Genomic DNA, 16,745 nt, shown 5'->3' with positions numbered 1-16,745 from the left:
CGACCTGCAAACTTTTTGCCCCCATTGAGCCCTCTTGATGCCCTTGTGCTAAAACACAAATTTCATTTAACGCCCGCTTCTGCCACGTACTGGTGGGGGCAGCCCTTTGAACTGTCCTATCCGCACGAAGCGTGTAAGGTACGAACGGCGATGCACAGTTTCAAAGCCCACCGGCAGACCCACCACCCCAGCCGGTCAACACCGGGGTGGCCCACACCTACAGAGAAGTATTAAATGCTTGTGCCTTGCCGGTGGGTGGCTCCCGTTCATGGGAAAGGCTCTCAGGCAGACTGAAATTGATGGGAAGCAATGTGCAGCATCTGCCAAGGACGCTTTCGAGAGTTTCAGTTTCGCTCCGTGCTGGAAGGTGTATAAAAGGCGTGTGTGTGTGTTTGGAAGTCGGTGTGTGAACGGGAAGGGGGGTTGAGATTAACCTATGGAAAAAACGCCAGCAAATTGTATCGGACATCAGTAGCAGGGCGCCGCTGCTGTAGCTGGCCATTCCAGGACTAGGCAAACACCTGTTTCTAATTTAGTTACAAACTGTTCTGCAACGATACGGTCATTGTGTGCAAACTATTTCCGTGCGGGCAGCACTTCCGGGAAATTATTATGTGGAGCAATTCAGTTTTTAATGCGATCGAATAATTCAATTGTTTAACTAAACTAAAATTAAATAAGCCTAAAATAGAACATTCGGAAGAACTGGCAAAGTTTCGAAGGAGTGGGAGCTTTCGTTAGAAGTTCTGTTATGAAGAGCATTACAAAAGTGTGCATACATTTAGGGGCGAAAGAAGAAAAATGTATAATTATGGCAAGTTTGTCTATGAAAAGAATATCAGTTTAAGAATATTTTTTATAAATACTTAACACTTAAAATTCAATTGAATGGTAAACATAATAATATATGAGGTTTCAAAAGCATAAATCTAAAATTAAACTATCCAAGGACGAATAAATATAAAGCATACATTTAGGCGTTTTGTCCATTCCCATCAAAGTTTGAGTTGGAGATTTTAACTTTTCACAAATCGTAACTTCAAGCCAATATTTTATTTCTGAACAAGCTGCAATGGTTGATGATTGAGCAATAACATCTACAAAAATGTGGGAATAATATCACCAGAAAAAAAAAACAAAACTCTACTCTCGGTTAATTCAATTCAAAGCCCTGGTGCCATATTTTACGGGATTAAAATTGCATACTCTGCGCTGCTAATAAAACCATTCCCGCTTTTTAATCAACCCGTAAAGAAGCGACTGTGACTGTGGCACAGACGAAAAAGAAAACAACACGCCCAAGTAACCTTCAATTGTAATGGTCTGATTCCCTCGCCCTGCAAGTTCCCTCTAAACGACTCCTCCCTTTTCAACAACTCCCGCCTACAAGACGCCAAAAAGACATCGGCCCGAACAAAACCCGGAAACGTACACGCTCGTGGCCGTCCGTTTGCGGGCTGGGTACAATAAAATCTGCTCCCACATCGGCTGCCTGTGCTACCCCGGGGCATGTGGACTTTTTTCGGGGAGAAGCGTTGCGTTGTGTTGCGTTGACCCAAATCGCTATCTTTCGAAAGCCACTCGCCGTTTTTTTCTTCTCCCTTCTCCCGGGAAGGCAAAGGGGTGAGGATTTTTTCTCACGACCCACTAGTGCGTTGTATCGTGTCAATGGCAACAACAACTTGCCCGTTTTCCCAAAAAAAAGAAGAAGAAAAAAACAGATAAATAGTTTCCTGAACAGCCGGAACTAAAACCCACCGAAAGCGAAACGGAACGGAACCGTGGGAGAGCTTTATTTTTCACACACAAACACACGCACACGCACACGTTCAAACTTTTCACCATTTTTAGTACGGCTGCTCTTGTTTGCTGCCTTTCCCAATCCAGTTTTGGCCTCTTCTAAGCCGTATTGCGCCTTCGTTTTTTTCCTCGTTTTCTCTCACTCTTTCGCCCTCGCTCCCTATCTCTGTGTCTCCCTCTTTCTCACTCTCTCATTCTAATCTCATGAATTATTCAGACGCTTTTATTTGGTCGGTGATTCCGAGTGAGCGAAAATCAAGAAGCGTTTCGCGTTGCGGTTTCATTCAAGCCAGGCAGCCGAGTCCTTTGGCATTCGCACGGTTTGCCTGTTTCGTGCGGCATTGTGGTGACTTTTTACTACCCAGCGGCAGCGGGAATGGTGTGCGGGAGTAGCACGTAGTCGCCGTCATCCACCGTGGCTAGGTCAAATGGAGTTAACGGACACGTGTGTGTATGTGTGTGTTTTAACCTTCAGCGGTAACAAAACTACAGACACGGTGCCAAGCACCAAACATGGAGTCTCATTCTTATCTTGCTTCTGAACTGCGCCATCTGTGAGGATGGTGGGAGTTTAACATTTGTCCAGAAAAAAAGGGAGGAGAACGGGGTGGACATCCTACCCTATACTGATGCTGAACTACGGTGGCCAAAGAAGGACACCGTGACAACGCAAATTGGATCCACGTGGTGGCGCTTTACACTGGCAAATTTGTCGTTTTCAGTTACGTGAAGTGTGAGCACTTTTTTTTCTTTATCCACTGCCCACTGTAACTAACCCACTCACAGGTTGTGTTACTCATTCAGTTTGGTGTCGTATTTCGCGCTTAGCACGGGACGTGCGGTATCGCTCCAGTCATCCGGAAGCAGCAAGCAGATGGTCGGGACTTTGCAAGCAGAAAGGCAATCAAAATGCAGCAGCAACAATTTTACGGTAATTTTGTAAGGTGAATTGCATAAATTTTGGCGCTTTTGTGCTGTGGTCAACTCTTTTCCGCCCAATAGTAGAACATTCGCGGGACAAAAGGAACGCAATAGCGACCGAAAAGGCCCGAAAGGCGAAAAGACATCAACGAAACGAAACAACAAAACAAAGAACGATAAACAAATTCCCATCTCAAACTACACAACACCATAGATAGAAAGACAAAAAGCGCTAGGAAAAAAAACACACCCAATCTAACTTTTCACTTCACTTTAACTTTTTCGCTCCTTTGTTCTGGTTGTTTTCTTTTTTTTTTTCATTGTGCAGCATCTTTCACGAATCACGAGTGTTTCGCTAGCCCACCCATACCAGCCATGGAAATCATCCTGAAGCGTTGCCACAAATTTAACCACACCTTGGCCACAGAAATACGCCTTCGGTGCAAATAAAGGCTTACCCGGGCTTGGGACGCGCCTCGTGGTTTGCCTTTGCCCGGGGAAAGCTTTTCCCATTTGCCGCTGCTCTCTCTCACTCTTTGCATTATTTATCTATGCATTCGGCCGCTTTGCATGGCGAGAAAATTCATTACCTTTGCCATCCGGCCAAGCGATACGCTGGCATCAGCAGCAGCACCAACATCAACAGCAGCACGAACATCAACAGCAAATGGGTACGATTTTTGGCTTTGTTGTTTGGCGTGGTGTGATGCTTATGGTGTGACCAATGAACAGTTGCAGAAAGAAGAGACTTCAACTTCAAACGGCTCCCGGTGCCACAAGCACAGTGGAGCAAAGTATAAAAAAGTAGTTGCTTTTTGTTTCCGCAACACTACCTTGTGCGGGGCTTTGTGCGAGGTTGTGTGTGTGTGCGTGTATCTTTGTGGAGAGCAGTTCAGCTGGGTGCTGTCACAGTGTGATAATTTATTTGGCGAAATTGCATTACGAGCCGGCTCGGGTATGCCGAGCGACGAGGCGATTTATTTGGTGTGGGGAAATTAAATTTGCAATTCTTTCCTCTCGACGGAAGCTGTGGGAAGAAAGGAGCTCGAGCGGCGGGAAGAGAGTGGAAAAGATAAACAGCAGGGCAACTTTTCCCAATATCAAATAAGGTTGTTAGTTCGTCAATTCAGCGTATCCTTTCTCTAAGAGTCTGGTATGTTTTGTATCAGTTTTATTATCAACTTCTAAAAGGTCTAATTTTCATCTAATTTTACTGTAAGCTACTGTATGGAATGTTTGTTTGCTAAAATGCATATGTTGTAATGCATATTGCATACTCATAGGCGTTTTTGCATATATTAAATTAAAATTCCTTAAATAAACTTCCTTGATCGCTTTTGCATTCTCAACTACTAACAACATCATAAACAATATTTCCTCCATTACATCTGCAACAGAACAAGAGGATAAAGGTTCGAGTCAAGGATTATCATTGAATTATTCACCAGGCGATGGTAAATCATCGTTTATGAAAATTTAAACGTCCTATTACAATCTATTTCCTTCCTTGAAACTCCACGGGGAATATTGTAATTCGCATAAACTCACATCCATACATACACACAAACACGGGACACTGTTCGCCTGTTGCATCGCGACATCGCGTAACCGTACCGATAAACTAATCATAAACTGTACACTGCACAGACCCAGCAGCACCTCCTACTCCTATCAGGAAGGATAAACGCTACCAAACCGCGTTACGGTGACACGCTTCATAAAATGCATCGTATGCAGTTGACACCGAATTGGCTTCCAAACACGCTCTACCCCCACCCGTGTTTCCCACAAAGCGGGTGTGGTGGCGTTTGATTCCACACCCGATCAGCCGCTTTCGTAGTTCGAAATTCAAAGGCAAAATAGCGTGTATGGTCGTAATATTGATTTTTATGCCAATGGTGTCAGTGGGGGAGGCGGGACTCGAACAGTGTGGTTGCACTTTGTATAAATTGAGTTTTTACCACCAGGCAGCAGTGGTAGCGCCGTATGCCGTACTGTTGTGGATGGGTTTAAGTACAAATTGCATATGGTTTCGTGTTGTTATCTGACATCTCATGGGGCTTCTTGACAGCAGACGTTTCTTGATAGAAATTTCGCTTCGTGGAGTCTGAGGAGTGAGTGTGATTTTTTTTTGTGTTGGTCACAAGCGAGAGTCTGTGAGTACGTTCAGCTTGTACTACACACGGTTGATGTAAGAATGGCACAAAACATATGAATTCCATTTGGTTGGTTTTGAAGTGATGTATCGCAACCGCAAGATAGTTTTTTTTGTTGCCCAGGATAGTGTTCAGGAAATATGGAATTATATGTCATCTTCGTAATGGCAGGACACTTTACAATCAACAGGAAAAGCGACATTTCTGCTTGGAATTTCTCCATTTTGTTTGCTAAGAAGGCTACCACAGTTTAAGAAAAATAGCGTAGCAATAAATAAATTATTTGTGGATACTTATTGAATCAAAATGTTCGTCACTGTAATTCAATTAGATTTTATAGCAACTCTGGTTCTTTTAGCGAAATTATCTTGCTTCCTCTCAGTATTCGTTACGCGCTTAGAGTTATGCAATTTTTATGTGCACCATTAATACAGCTGTTTGAGGTTATAAAAGTACATGAATTAATAAATAAAATAAAATATAAAATAAATAAAATAATTATATGTATATTTTGTATCCACTAGTTAATTTGGCAGATTACATGGCTGCGCTACTCAATTTCAAAGTATTCCTTTATTCTTAAGAGTATGCCAATATTGAGGCCCTTCACGATTCTAGTCAGCCTTTGTATCTGTAGTTTGACAGTTGGAGACTGTAATCATGGCAACACTTGATGCAAAACCACACACAAAATAATCCAGGACCCTTCCATTAGATTATTCTAGCCTCAAAGCTAGAATTAGATTCGAGTACCTGCTCGAAAAATGGCAAAACAAGGTGGTGTTTACATTTATCCCAAGGTGCATTTAAGAGATCTGGTGATGGAATCCAGAATCAAAATGTATGTAGTCCAGGTGGTTTCATAGCATTTTTATAGCCAAATTTTAATATCTCTTTTTGACAGGATGGGTAAAAACTTTTGTTCAAACAAGCTTTCTGGATACACAAAATACTCTTAAAACTTTCATTCAGAAGCAGAAGCGATAAAAAGCTCGAAAACTGCTATACAATGCAAACAGCTGACAGGCTGAAATTTCAGCCTACGAACTTAAAACGGAAAGGGCCCCATTAACGGGCTCGAAGCCCAATTCAAATGAAGTACTTATGACAACTACTAAGAGACGTGAATCCTAAACGGAACCCGTACTGGTCCTGACACCAATACATAACCTTTTCCTGTCCAAGAACTGCACACAAGAACATAATGACGGACCGGAATCTAATACTGAACCAAAATCGGCACTGGAATCCATACTGAATCCATACCGGTCCACGAACCAATACTGATTATACTGGTTCAAGAACTGATCATGAACCCATACCTGCCCTGGAACCTATCATGAGCCCATATCGGTCCTTGAACAAATCATGAACCCATACCGATCCCGAAGCGTAACATCCCATACCGATACAGAAATAGTTTCCGATTTCATTTATTTTCTGAATCAGTACTCGTAACAGTTCAGAAATTGAATAGAACAGAACATAAATTGGCGTAGGGTATAACGTAGAAATTTGGCGTAGGAATTAGTGTAGGAATTAGCGAGGGAAATTGCGTAGGAAAATTAGTAGTGTGTTTGTATTTGTAAAGTGATTCACCATTGATTAGCAAACTATGTTTATGTAGTTGCTGTTACAAATTCACTAAAAATACGCTAAAAGATACAATGCATAACTTTAGGCGTTCAACAGCTAAACCACTCCACCCGGTTGGAGAAAAAGATAACCTTTTATGGCACTATAGGACCGATATGCCCTGAACCGACACAGACGTTCGGAAGAAATTCGAAACATTAAAACTACCGTCGTAGAACGTTCTACAAACCAATTCAAAACCAATAGCCACTCACCTTCAGCGCACGGTCGATCTGCCCGAGAAAGAACGTCAGTAAGGCAAGGATGATAAAGTTAACGCCGCCGGCAAAATCGGTCAGCTTGTCGAGCTGAAAGATGGCAGCGATCAGGAAGAAGATGATCTGCATCACAACCGTCACGATCGCGCTGATCGCGAAGTGATCCTCGTCCAGTACGTTCACCGCCATCTTGTGACACACGTTTTCTATCACTTTTCACACTTCTGCTTTTTTGCTTTCTTGTTTGGTTATGAAACTCAATCGGGGAAAAAACGTTGCACCGTTTGCACCGTAAACTGCACTTCTACTTCATCGCACTAGTATTTCCTCGGTTCAACACGCGTTTCGCGCTTTCTAATCTACAACACTCACGTGTGCTTTGAATTTATCTCTCTCTCTCTCTCTCTTGCTCTATTCACGTTTCGTTCTATTTCGCTTCCTCTTGTTCAAGTATCACTACCCTCACAACGCACATCAACTGTGAGGTGAATATTTTCGTCCATTCGATGCAATCCACTCCTTTCTGCTGGACATCGATTTCTACCACTACATAAACACATACACACACACGACCGTCTTTTTAGGGGGAGGGGGAAGAAGGCCCGAGTTTTCGCACCGCACCGATGTCCACTCGCTGTGCAAGGTTCACACAATCGACAATCTATTTATGTCTTACCATCTTGTGCCACACATTGGCGCACATTTTTGGAAGATGAAACGGGGAAAATCTATCTAGCGGAAGGGCAGGGACACTGTTGGGTTGGGATAGGCGAGCCCCTGCTGAGATGAAGGGTGGAACGATGGGAGGGGGGATTTTCTGATTTCCGACTCATTTCGTGCAGTGTCGGCCGAAGACGGCGACGCAATCCATACCGCCGGCCGGTTGTCGCTTCATGTCTCGCTGCACGGTATGATGGTTTCGATTTTTCTCGCCCCCGTTTTGCTCGGCCGGCGCTGTTTGTTTGGTAAGTTTTCCAAACGGGTATCGATGGGGCCGGCAAGTTTGCCAAAAAAGAAAAACAAAACAGAACCGTAAAGCAAATTGAACCGAAAAGTTGACTATATTTATCCGTGCGCTCGCGTTTGTCGGGCCTCTGTTTGAGCGCTGTGTGCTCTACGTTCGCATATGTTCTGTTCCACTTTGCTTCACACAGCTTCACACGGGCGTGTGTTGGCACGCTCTCTGAAAGAAGGGAAAAAGATGGAAAAGAAAAACAGTAATTGAAAAGGAAATTCAATGTTATGCTTCACATTTTTCGCACACCCCTTTCTTTCATTAAAAAAGTGGATGGGGAAGTAAAAAATCATCAAACCAACAAAAAAAAAAATACATTCCACCGCCTCAACTGGGGCGAACAAACATAATCGCATAAACTTCATGACCTTCCGTTAAATTTCCATTCGCACTCCGTAAAACAAATTATCACTTTCGCCCTATTCCCCACGTTTCGCTTCCTTTCAGTGCCTTTGCTTTGCGTTCACTTGTTTGTTCAATTTTGTAGTTCAATTATCTGTGTTTATTATTTTTTTCGTTTTCGTTTTTGCTGTACAGTTTAATTTCTGTTTAAAAAAAAAAAAGGTTCGTTCATTTATTCCTTTAACTTGCATGCGCGTGGGAACCGAATCGTTCAAATTGGAATCTACTAGCCTACCAATGCTGTTGGATTGTGAATTGTACCCGAATAGTTTTCAATTGATCGCAGTTATCATACTTTTAAGGACTGTACACGATTTATTGTGCCGACGATGATTTATGATGACCTCTTTTAACGCTCTAGGACCCGAATTAGATTTTCATATGACAATTAATCAACTAAGGACTTGTTTAAGACAGCTTTTTTAACGATTATTTCATGTTCGATGTAGCTATTTATTTTTCTATTTATTTCATTATTTTCTAACGTAAGATTCAATGGTTTCTTTAAATGCTTTGTTGAGGTTCATATTATTCAAAAATAATATAAAAAATGATATCAAATTGTGGAAACAATTTCAATGCCTTATTAAATTTATAAAACAAATAGATACATAAGGCAATTTCAAACCATGTTAAAAACAAAACAAAACACAAATGTATAATCCTTGCATGCCGTGAAACATCACGCTCTTTGTTAATCTTGCATACAAACAAACAAAAACACGTGCCCTAACGAACAACGACCATGCGCCTCCATTGCGATACAGCGTGGCGGTTGGAGAAAAAATAATTTATTTCTATAAAATCAACGTTTCTTCTCGATTTCTGCAACCGAGTTAGTTTTTAATTATACCAGCCTCTCCTATCCTCATCCCCTCCCCTCTCACCATATTTCCACCAATATTCTCCACCGCGCAAAAGGTGCTGGGTGTATGTTGAGTTTTTGGTTATTAATTTTATCTCCACGAAGCGTAAACGAGCTCGATTGCTCGTTTTTCGGGTTCATGCAACCCCCCCCTCCTCCTACCCTTTTTTCAGCAAGCAAGGATGGGGCTGTGGTTTCGGGTTTGTTAATTATAACACCGCCACTACAACCGGGCGGATAGCAGCAAAACTCCCCATATCTTTCTGTGTGTTGGTGCCACTGCTCGGGCGAAAATAATGAAGCGGCCGGTTGGTTTGCGAATTGCAATCAATTTGCAGCAGCTGCAGCTTCAGCAAACTCGCAGACGAAAGCGCGACCCCGAAACAGCAAACGCCGCTCTAATTAATCTCCTTCCGGCCACATGCTAATGAAGTGAGCCATTCGACGAACAGCTATGGTGGGGTCACTTTGGGCTCGATCAACGCAGACGAAAAGGCGTTTCGAGGAAAAATCGGTTTCGCCTATAAATGGTGGGGTGGGGCGAAAGAAACTCATCCACTGATCTGTTCCGCCCCGTTTGATGCGCCTCTCGTTTGCTCATTTTCATTTTCATGATTTATTACCGCTGTCGGCGAAGTTCAAGTTCAAGCGCTGTTAATGGAAATGATCCGAGCGAGTGCTCATTTTTTCTCTATCCGTCGAAACCCATTTTTTTTTTTTTTTTTGAGGGCGGTGTTGTGCTTTCGAAAACGAATATTTCAAAATGAGAAGGACAGAAAGGCTATTGAAGAATCTTGACCGATTACGATTCATTATTGCATTAATTAGTTTCACCAAATCGAGAGCAGAATATATTAGGAGTACCAAGAAATTTGTTTGATAAGAAAATCGATTAACAATAATACTCCATTGAAAATAAAATTAGTAAGCTTAACTACTAAAATTATGTGCACATTATCAGTAGTTAGAGCTCACTGGTCATATTTCATGACATTTACCTTTTGTTGAATCTCATTTATATAATATTATTATTGATGCTAAAAATCAAATATCAAAATTGAAGTTTAAATAATGATTGTAAATTAATATTAAAAACTGATATGAAGTTATTGTACAATTCATTTGGAATTAGGTTGGAGCTTTGAATATTTACTTAAAATATTTTTTAGTTTTTTTACGGGGTTTTCCAGGAGTTCTCAAAGCTGTGGGACGCTCTATTGACTCTTCTTAAGTGAAATGAACTAAATGTATTGGGAATTGGATTATATAGCACTCTTTTTGGACAAATCCAATAGGAATTTCCTAGGATCCTGTCCAATAAGGGTGCCATAGAGTCTTATTTCTAACTTCTGAAGTTCACTTCCTATAGGAAAAAATCAAGGAAGTATCCCACAACTATGAGAACCCCGGAAAACCCCTGTAATACAAAGTTTGTCTTATTTTATATTTTAAATATAACGTATCAAATAAAAATTTATTATTTCAACTATTTTTACCTTATAGTATAACATTATTTTTGTACAAATTGAATTGTTCTAAATTTAGGTCACTACAAACCCATGTTTACCGCTTTTAACAAAATTCTATATTAAACCGATTTCTACTTCAACTTTATTAAAGAAATCGAAAGCAATAATCAGTGCTACATTCCTTTTTTTAGCTCGTTCTTTACATAAATGAACAAACCATTCTCTATACCGGGTAAAAAAACGTCTCTTGAAAGACTCTCGCCGCAGGCAAACCCCTAAACATAGGCTCAACATTGGGACAATAAGTTAAAAAAGGGGATACGAGGTTCTGCTGCAGATCGAAACAGAGAGGAGTTTAGCAAACGGTGCCCGTACGCACATGCAGCAGGATTGCATTCCGCCTCAGATGAAGGAGGGGGAGAGGGGGGAGAGAGGGCGGAAATTTCCCCCACTCCCGTTCCAAATAAATAAATACATCCTCTGCTCGGCCTTGACTCGGTTTCACTTCGATGGCGCAAACGAACGTTCCGTTTTGCATTTATGTATGCCTATGTGTGTGAATGTGTGTACGCTTTTTTACCTTCTCTGCTATTTACATAGGCCAACCTCTGGTCCAGGACCGGGAGCAGCTCCCAGGCCCCAGCTGGAGCCTGGCCGGAAATCAAATATAAGCTGTTGCGCCTGCTTGTTTACCGCTGCTGGTCTCGCTCGTACTCACGCAGCGCACTTCCAGGGGCAGTGAGTGTTTCTCACGCCTATTAGCTCTCTCTCTCTCTGTCTCTTTATGTCCTATCCATACAAATACACACACACTGCCGAACATTAAAGCCTCAAACATCTGATCGTGGTTTCGTGGTGCGTTCTTTTTTATACTGCAAATTTCCATCCGAAATGAGAGGAAAAAGAAAAACCAAAAAAATGGCAAAGTAAATCTTAGCCGCTCATCCAACACACATTTCTGGCTCAATTTTCTTCCCTCATTTTCTGTCATTTGCTACCCATCAGGTGGTGCAACAACAACAACAACAACGACTACACGCCACCGAGAAAGGGAATCACAAAAATCACCAGGCGTCCGCTTACACCACGTGGAGTTTGTCCACTGGCAGGTTTGTGGAATGATCATTTTGTACACATCGTTCGTAGAACGTTCGCTCGTCTAGTCGACCGTTCGCGATGGGTGGCCTTCATGCGAACTTTCCGCTCACCGCAATTTCCCCCCTCGGGTTGGTTCCATCGTCCAGCTAGCCAGCGCAAATCCCGCTCGATCGATTGGAGTCTAATTAAAATCTAAAATGGAATCATTCCCATTGCCCTGCCGGTGGTCTGTGTTTGGCAGTGTGCAGTTTTGGTAGCGTAGCTGGTAGCTCGGTGTGTGGTCCGCTTTTTCAAGGTGAGTGTTTCAACTGTGCTCGAACTGTGTTTCATGTAAAAACTCAAGTTAAACCATTTATTTTTACTAAGTACACCATTTCGAAAAGAATTAAATGAAAATGTTAACAAAAAATGTCTGTTGATAATTACAACAAAAAGTTGACCGTAAAAACTAGTTGAACTTAAATTCAATTGAAATCCAGTTAAGCGGTCAACCTTTCTTCGCTTCATCCAGCTTCCCGTGCTCATCCGAGACAAAGTGAAAGCAAACGATTGATGCCACTTTATTGAATTAATTTCCCATCAAGTGTGAGGGGGGGAGGGGGAGGGTGTGGTGAGTAAAAGTTTTCCCCCCTTCCATCTTTCCCGCACCGGTCGGGTTCGGGTGCACAAAAATTGGACCAATTTTCCGAATGTTCGTCGCCCGGTTTTACTACTACCATAGGGACATACACACACATACAAACACACACACACACACACACACACACACACACACACACACACACACAAGCGTTCTACTACCACCAGCATTATTTTCGCCATTTCACCTTCGAGCCGGTTTCACAATACACTCCTCCCCCCACCGATGACCGGAAGCTGCCATGACCGGTCAATTTAAATTAGTTTCCGCACAATAATTCTATTATTCACTCTTCCGGTGGTCATTCTGAAGGGGGTGGCAGGCATGCTAGCCACAAACACAATACACCCGAATGCCCGTGTGGGGCTGGGAGAGAAGGATTGGGAAACTATTTTTACAACCCTCCCCATCACGTTCTACCCCGCGTCCGCTAGAACTACCCGAGCGCGCACACACACACACACACCGGTTGCTTGGATGGGTGGGAAAACGTTCCGAAATTGCACATCGCGTGTTCGAATAAAGTGAAGCACCGCTGGTTTGCATCGCAGGATGCTTGGTGGACGGTTTTTTCCGGATTTGGCTCGTAAAATAGAAACCCACCAGGCGTCTCCACCACCACCGCACGTGCTCCGTTCGGTTTCACGTCCGTGTTTAGACAGCCGCTCGGGCCCGACGGGTCGCGTGTACGGCAACACTTTCCCATCAACAGCTTGCACCGAGCGTGATGGTGTGTTGGTGATTGCCGTGAGCTGAACAGGATTCTGTGCTGTTCGCCACGGATTTCGGAGGCTTCGGATTGTCTTCCGGAGATTCTAATTAGATGGCTCAAGGTACAGCCGATTAGATTAGAAAACGGATAAGAAAATTTGCTAAAAATAACTCTGTCGCCCTAAAACCGTGCAAGCAAGCTTGAAGAAATACGCCAACCACACAGATAACGCCAACCACCTACAAACACACATACACATCCCGTCCCTGGGCTTAGGGCGTCCCGTGCTCGTAAAGCCCTACACAAGCCCCTCCACAAGTGCGAAAAGCACACCGAAGGAGGCGGGAACGAAAAAGAACGTGAAAAAAGAGAGCAAAGCTGCAGAAGAGCATAACGCGTTCGCGCGAAAGATGGATGACAGAAGAAAGGCGCACCGCACACAGTAGGCGAGCTAATACAAAACGAGAGAAATCGCGCGCGCTCCTTGCTGCTTTTGCAACACAACAAAAAAAAACAGTGGCAAAAACGGAAAAACACACACACACACGCACTCGGGCGATGGATACACAGCACTAAACCGAAGCCCCGTATTTTGTTCTTTGATGTGGGCTAGACGAGATGATGGAAAACGGCAAACAAAAACAGACAGAAAAGAGCTGGCTTTCTCTGCTCATGCAAAAGGATCCTCCAGGGATGAGACGACCAACCCTCGTACGGCGGGGATACATTCTAGCGTGGTGGGAATGTAGTTTTACTATCAAGCGTATCGTAACGATGGGGCCGCACGCTTCGCGGGAAACGGATGCTTATCCCCCCGAGCTTTCCCAGCTGTAGCCAAATACTAACACTGTCACTGCTGCTGCTGCTGCTGCACCTGCTTCTGCTTCCGCTGAGAACAACGAACAACCCGCCGTATGTATTAGAACAACCGCGTGCGCGTGCAACCGTTCGTTAAGGGTGCGAACCGTACGAGACGAACACTCGAATGCGACTCACGAGCGACTGCCTTTGCACGCTGAAGGATTGCACGTTCCGCAAGGATATACCTGTTCGCTCTCGCGCGCTCTCTCGCTCTCTTTCTATGGACCAACGAGCTGTTTCCTAGGGGTTGCGTATTTTGTTGTTTTTATACAAACGGAGACACACTACTATCGGGACAAGAATACGCACTGCCGAGAGTGAGAGCCGAGAGTAACCAATAGGCAGAGAGAAAACACTTGTAAACGTATTCAGACGGGGCGAGAGTTGACAGCTAGCTTCCCATATCATAGGATGCCGCGGACCAGATGCGACCATGCGTTCTTTTGCGTTACAAGTTGTCATGGTGACAGCAACATTATGCATTTTTTTTAATCATTTTCTTGTGCAGATTTTAAAACATACGTCCGCATTACGATATTTCTCTCAACGCGTCATGCACAAATTACTACAGTAACCACTAAAAACATACCTGCAACCGCACTAGGGGATTTTGAATCCTTTTCCCTCCCAAACACTCCAAGCGCCGAAAGGATCGCGCTCTCTCTCCCGCAAGCGTATCCGCACTGGCTCTTCGGCTCAAAACTCGCGTAAACAACGCGTGCTCTATTTTTCCTTCCCTGCAGCTACCGTTACGGCGACAGCGATTCTCTCTGTTTACGCCACGCCACAGTTGCGCTTGCTAGCGCCCGTCCGCACAGTGTTCGCCGCTTCATGTGTTTTTGGGCCTTTTCGGAATGTTCAGTTTCAATTATGGGCTGGGTTTTTTTTCACCTTTGTAAGGTATATATTTCATTTTTTTTTACTTTTAAATGGCATAAATCCTCTTGGTAAGTATGCCAGAAAGAGAATAAAGTGTAGTAAACAGCAGTCATGAAACTAATAACAATCAGCAGAAAGTATTGTAGCTGACAATTGCAAGAAAAGGATGTAAAAACAAGCTTTACATTAATTGTATCAGCCTCGGCACTGTTTCTGTTTCTGAAGAGAGTTCATGTGTTCTGCAGCGAAAGCAATGTACAGAAATTGCACTTTCTCGTTTTTTTCGAGCACTTGAAGGTTGTACTTTTTCATAAGGAAAAAAAAAACAAAATAAAACAAAATAACAATATCGATTTCATATGTATACCTACAGAAATAGTGGATAAGCCGTTGGCGTTTTGTTGCTGATACGTTAACGTTGTTGCTCCGTTTTTTTAAACCGATTGTTCTGTCTCTCTTCCTCCCCCAAGCCGCTATCAGTGTATCAGAATCCAGTTGTTGGTGTGGTTGTACGTCAGAAAGATGGGTAGATGCAGCAGCATGCTGATGCAATCCTCGTCGACAACCAGCGACACCTTGACCCACTCCTGCAGCCACTCGATCATGCTCTCGGCACTCAGATTGTTCGCATTCAGCCCCCGGAGGTAGCAGGCGTGCTTGAGCGACTCGATCGGCATGTTGTGGACGCCTCCCTCCCGCTTGATCGCCATATCCATGTGGTGTACGACGTAGGCACGCTCACTGAGCCGAAACCGCCGCAACAGTCCAGCGTGAATGTCGTGCAATCGGCAGAGATATTTCTAAAATTGTCAAAAAAAAGAAAACCCTTATTAGTAAATGCTGTCAGAAACCGTTACCGGACCGTTAGTGGTCCTTCACGCACCAAATGTGAGGACGATAAGCTGTTCAGGTGGAACGGCGGCCGTTGAAAGACTTCCTTCACGTCCAGTATCTCCTCGGACGTTGGGTGCAGCCCGCTGCCGAGCAGGCCCAGCATGTAGGCAAACTTTTCGTACGCCGGATCGTGCGTCTTTTTCAGCGCGTCCAGCTTCGACTGCATGCAGCGAAAGACGCGCCGATTGTACAGCAGCCGGTTGCGCAGATCGATCTGCACAAAGTCTAGCTTCTGCTGTGCCGACCAGAAATGGGACGTCAGCAGCGTACGGGGGTACATGTAACTGGAAAACGGGAGAGAGAGAGAACATTATCGTAAAACGGTTTTCCATAGACTGTCGGAGGCCGGTTTCACTCACGCAAGTGGAAATATCACATAGTTCGCGAACGGCAGCGCCGATATGAGCAGCACGGGCGCCACCTTCCTCATGTCCCGCGGCATCTGGTAGTACAGCTCGATCTCCTTGCGCGTCAGGCAGCGCAGATCGTTATCGTGCGAGTAGACGATTTTCGTGATCTTGACTAGCTTCTTCATGTCGTTGAAGAAATCGCGCACGCCGACCAGAAACACCCGGTAGACGTGTACCGCCGACGGGAACTTCTTCTCGATCACCTTGTCGTAGTTTTTCACGTAGTCGAAAAACCGTGAAAACACGTACCCCTGCACGTTGCGCTTCACATTCTCCCGGCTGTACTTGGCCGCCAGCCGCTCTTTGGTGGATTGCTTGTCGTTGTCACTGTGCGTTGTTGGGTTGGGAAGATGACAAAACGAAACGTGACAGCCGTATTAATACACACAGACATTCTTCCAATACCTCTAATTGCTAGCACAAGCGAAACCGTGTGGCTCTGCTTTTTTTTTTCAATGCTACCACCCTTACCCGTCTTGTTTCGGACCGTCTCCACCGGCGGTGCTCTGCAGGCGGATTGCACCACGAAACGCGCCGCTGCCGACGAACGAAACGGGCTGCCGCTGCTGTAGCACGTGCTGCTGGTGGCGGCACAGCGTACGCAACAATGTCAGCGACATGGTTACGGCCAGCAGACGCAAACAAATTGGACCAGAAACGCACGATTTTTGTTGCTTTATTACATCATATCACTTCCCTCTAGCTGCTTGCGAAACGGAACCACAACACACACTGCAACCGCACCGGCGAATGTTTATCTTTTCTGACAG

The 16,745-nt window shown here is 44.1% G+C and overlaps 2 protein-coding genes across 4 annotated transcripts in view; both read right to left on the bottom strand.

Moving 5' to 3' along the window:
* Window positions 1-13,925, bottom strand: part of LOC120948697 (uncharacterized) — a 51,551-nt gene extending 37,626 nt beyond the window's left edge. Inside the window, exons 1-2 of one of the 2 annotated variants that reach the window (XM_040365322.2) lie at window positions 13,778-13,925; window positions 6,728-7,913 (exon numbers count right to left, since the gene is read on the bottom strand). In XM_040365322.2, the coding sequence (XP_040221256.1) occupies window positions 6,728-6,919 (192 nt within the window). In that variant the 5' untranslated portion in view covers window positions 6,920-7,913; window positions 13,778-13,925. The remainder of the gene's footprint in view (window positions 1-6,727; window positions 7,914-13,777) is intronic. The other variant, XM_049607738.1, reaches the window with a different exon arrangement.
* A 752-nt stretch (window positions 13,926-14,677) lies between these two features.
* On the bottom strand, window positions 14,678-16,745 carry LOC120948696 (LETM1 domain-containing protein 1). Of its 2 annotated transcripts, XR_007452217.1 has the most exons (5): window positions 16,447-16,745; window positions 15,925-16,302; window positions 15,555-15,849; window positions 15,043-15,471; window positions 14,678-14,974 (listed from the first exon to the last, which is right to left on the bottom strand). XR_007452217.1 is itself a non-coding variant. In XM_040365320.2 (4 exons), the coding sequence occupies exons 1-4, from the start codon at window positions 16,593-16,595 to the stop codon at window positions 15,148-15,150; spliced, it is 1,146 nt and encodes a 381-aa protein (XP_040221254.1). In that variant the 5' UTR covers window positions 16,596-16,745; the 3' UTR covers window positions 14,678-15,147. The 2 variants fall into 2 exon arrangements, 1 of the variants encoding a protein (XP_040221254.1); XM_040365320.2 differs by having other exon boundaries at window positions 14,678-15,471.

The sequence above is a fragment of the Anopheles coluzzii genome, chromosome 2 (genome assembly GCF_943734685.1).
Source record: "Anopheles coluzzii chromosome 2, AcolN3, whole genome shotgun sequence".
In the NCBI taxonomy this organism is placed as follows: Eukaryota; Metazoa; Arthropoda; class Insecta; order Diptera; family Culicidae; genus Anopheles; species Anopheles coluzzii.
Note: the sequence above shows the minus strand (reverse complement) of the source record. Positions and strands in the feature narration are given on the sequence as shown.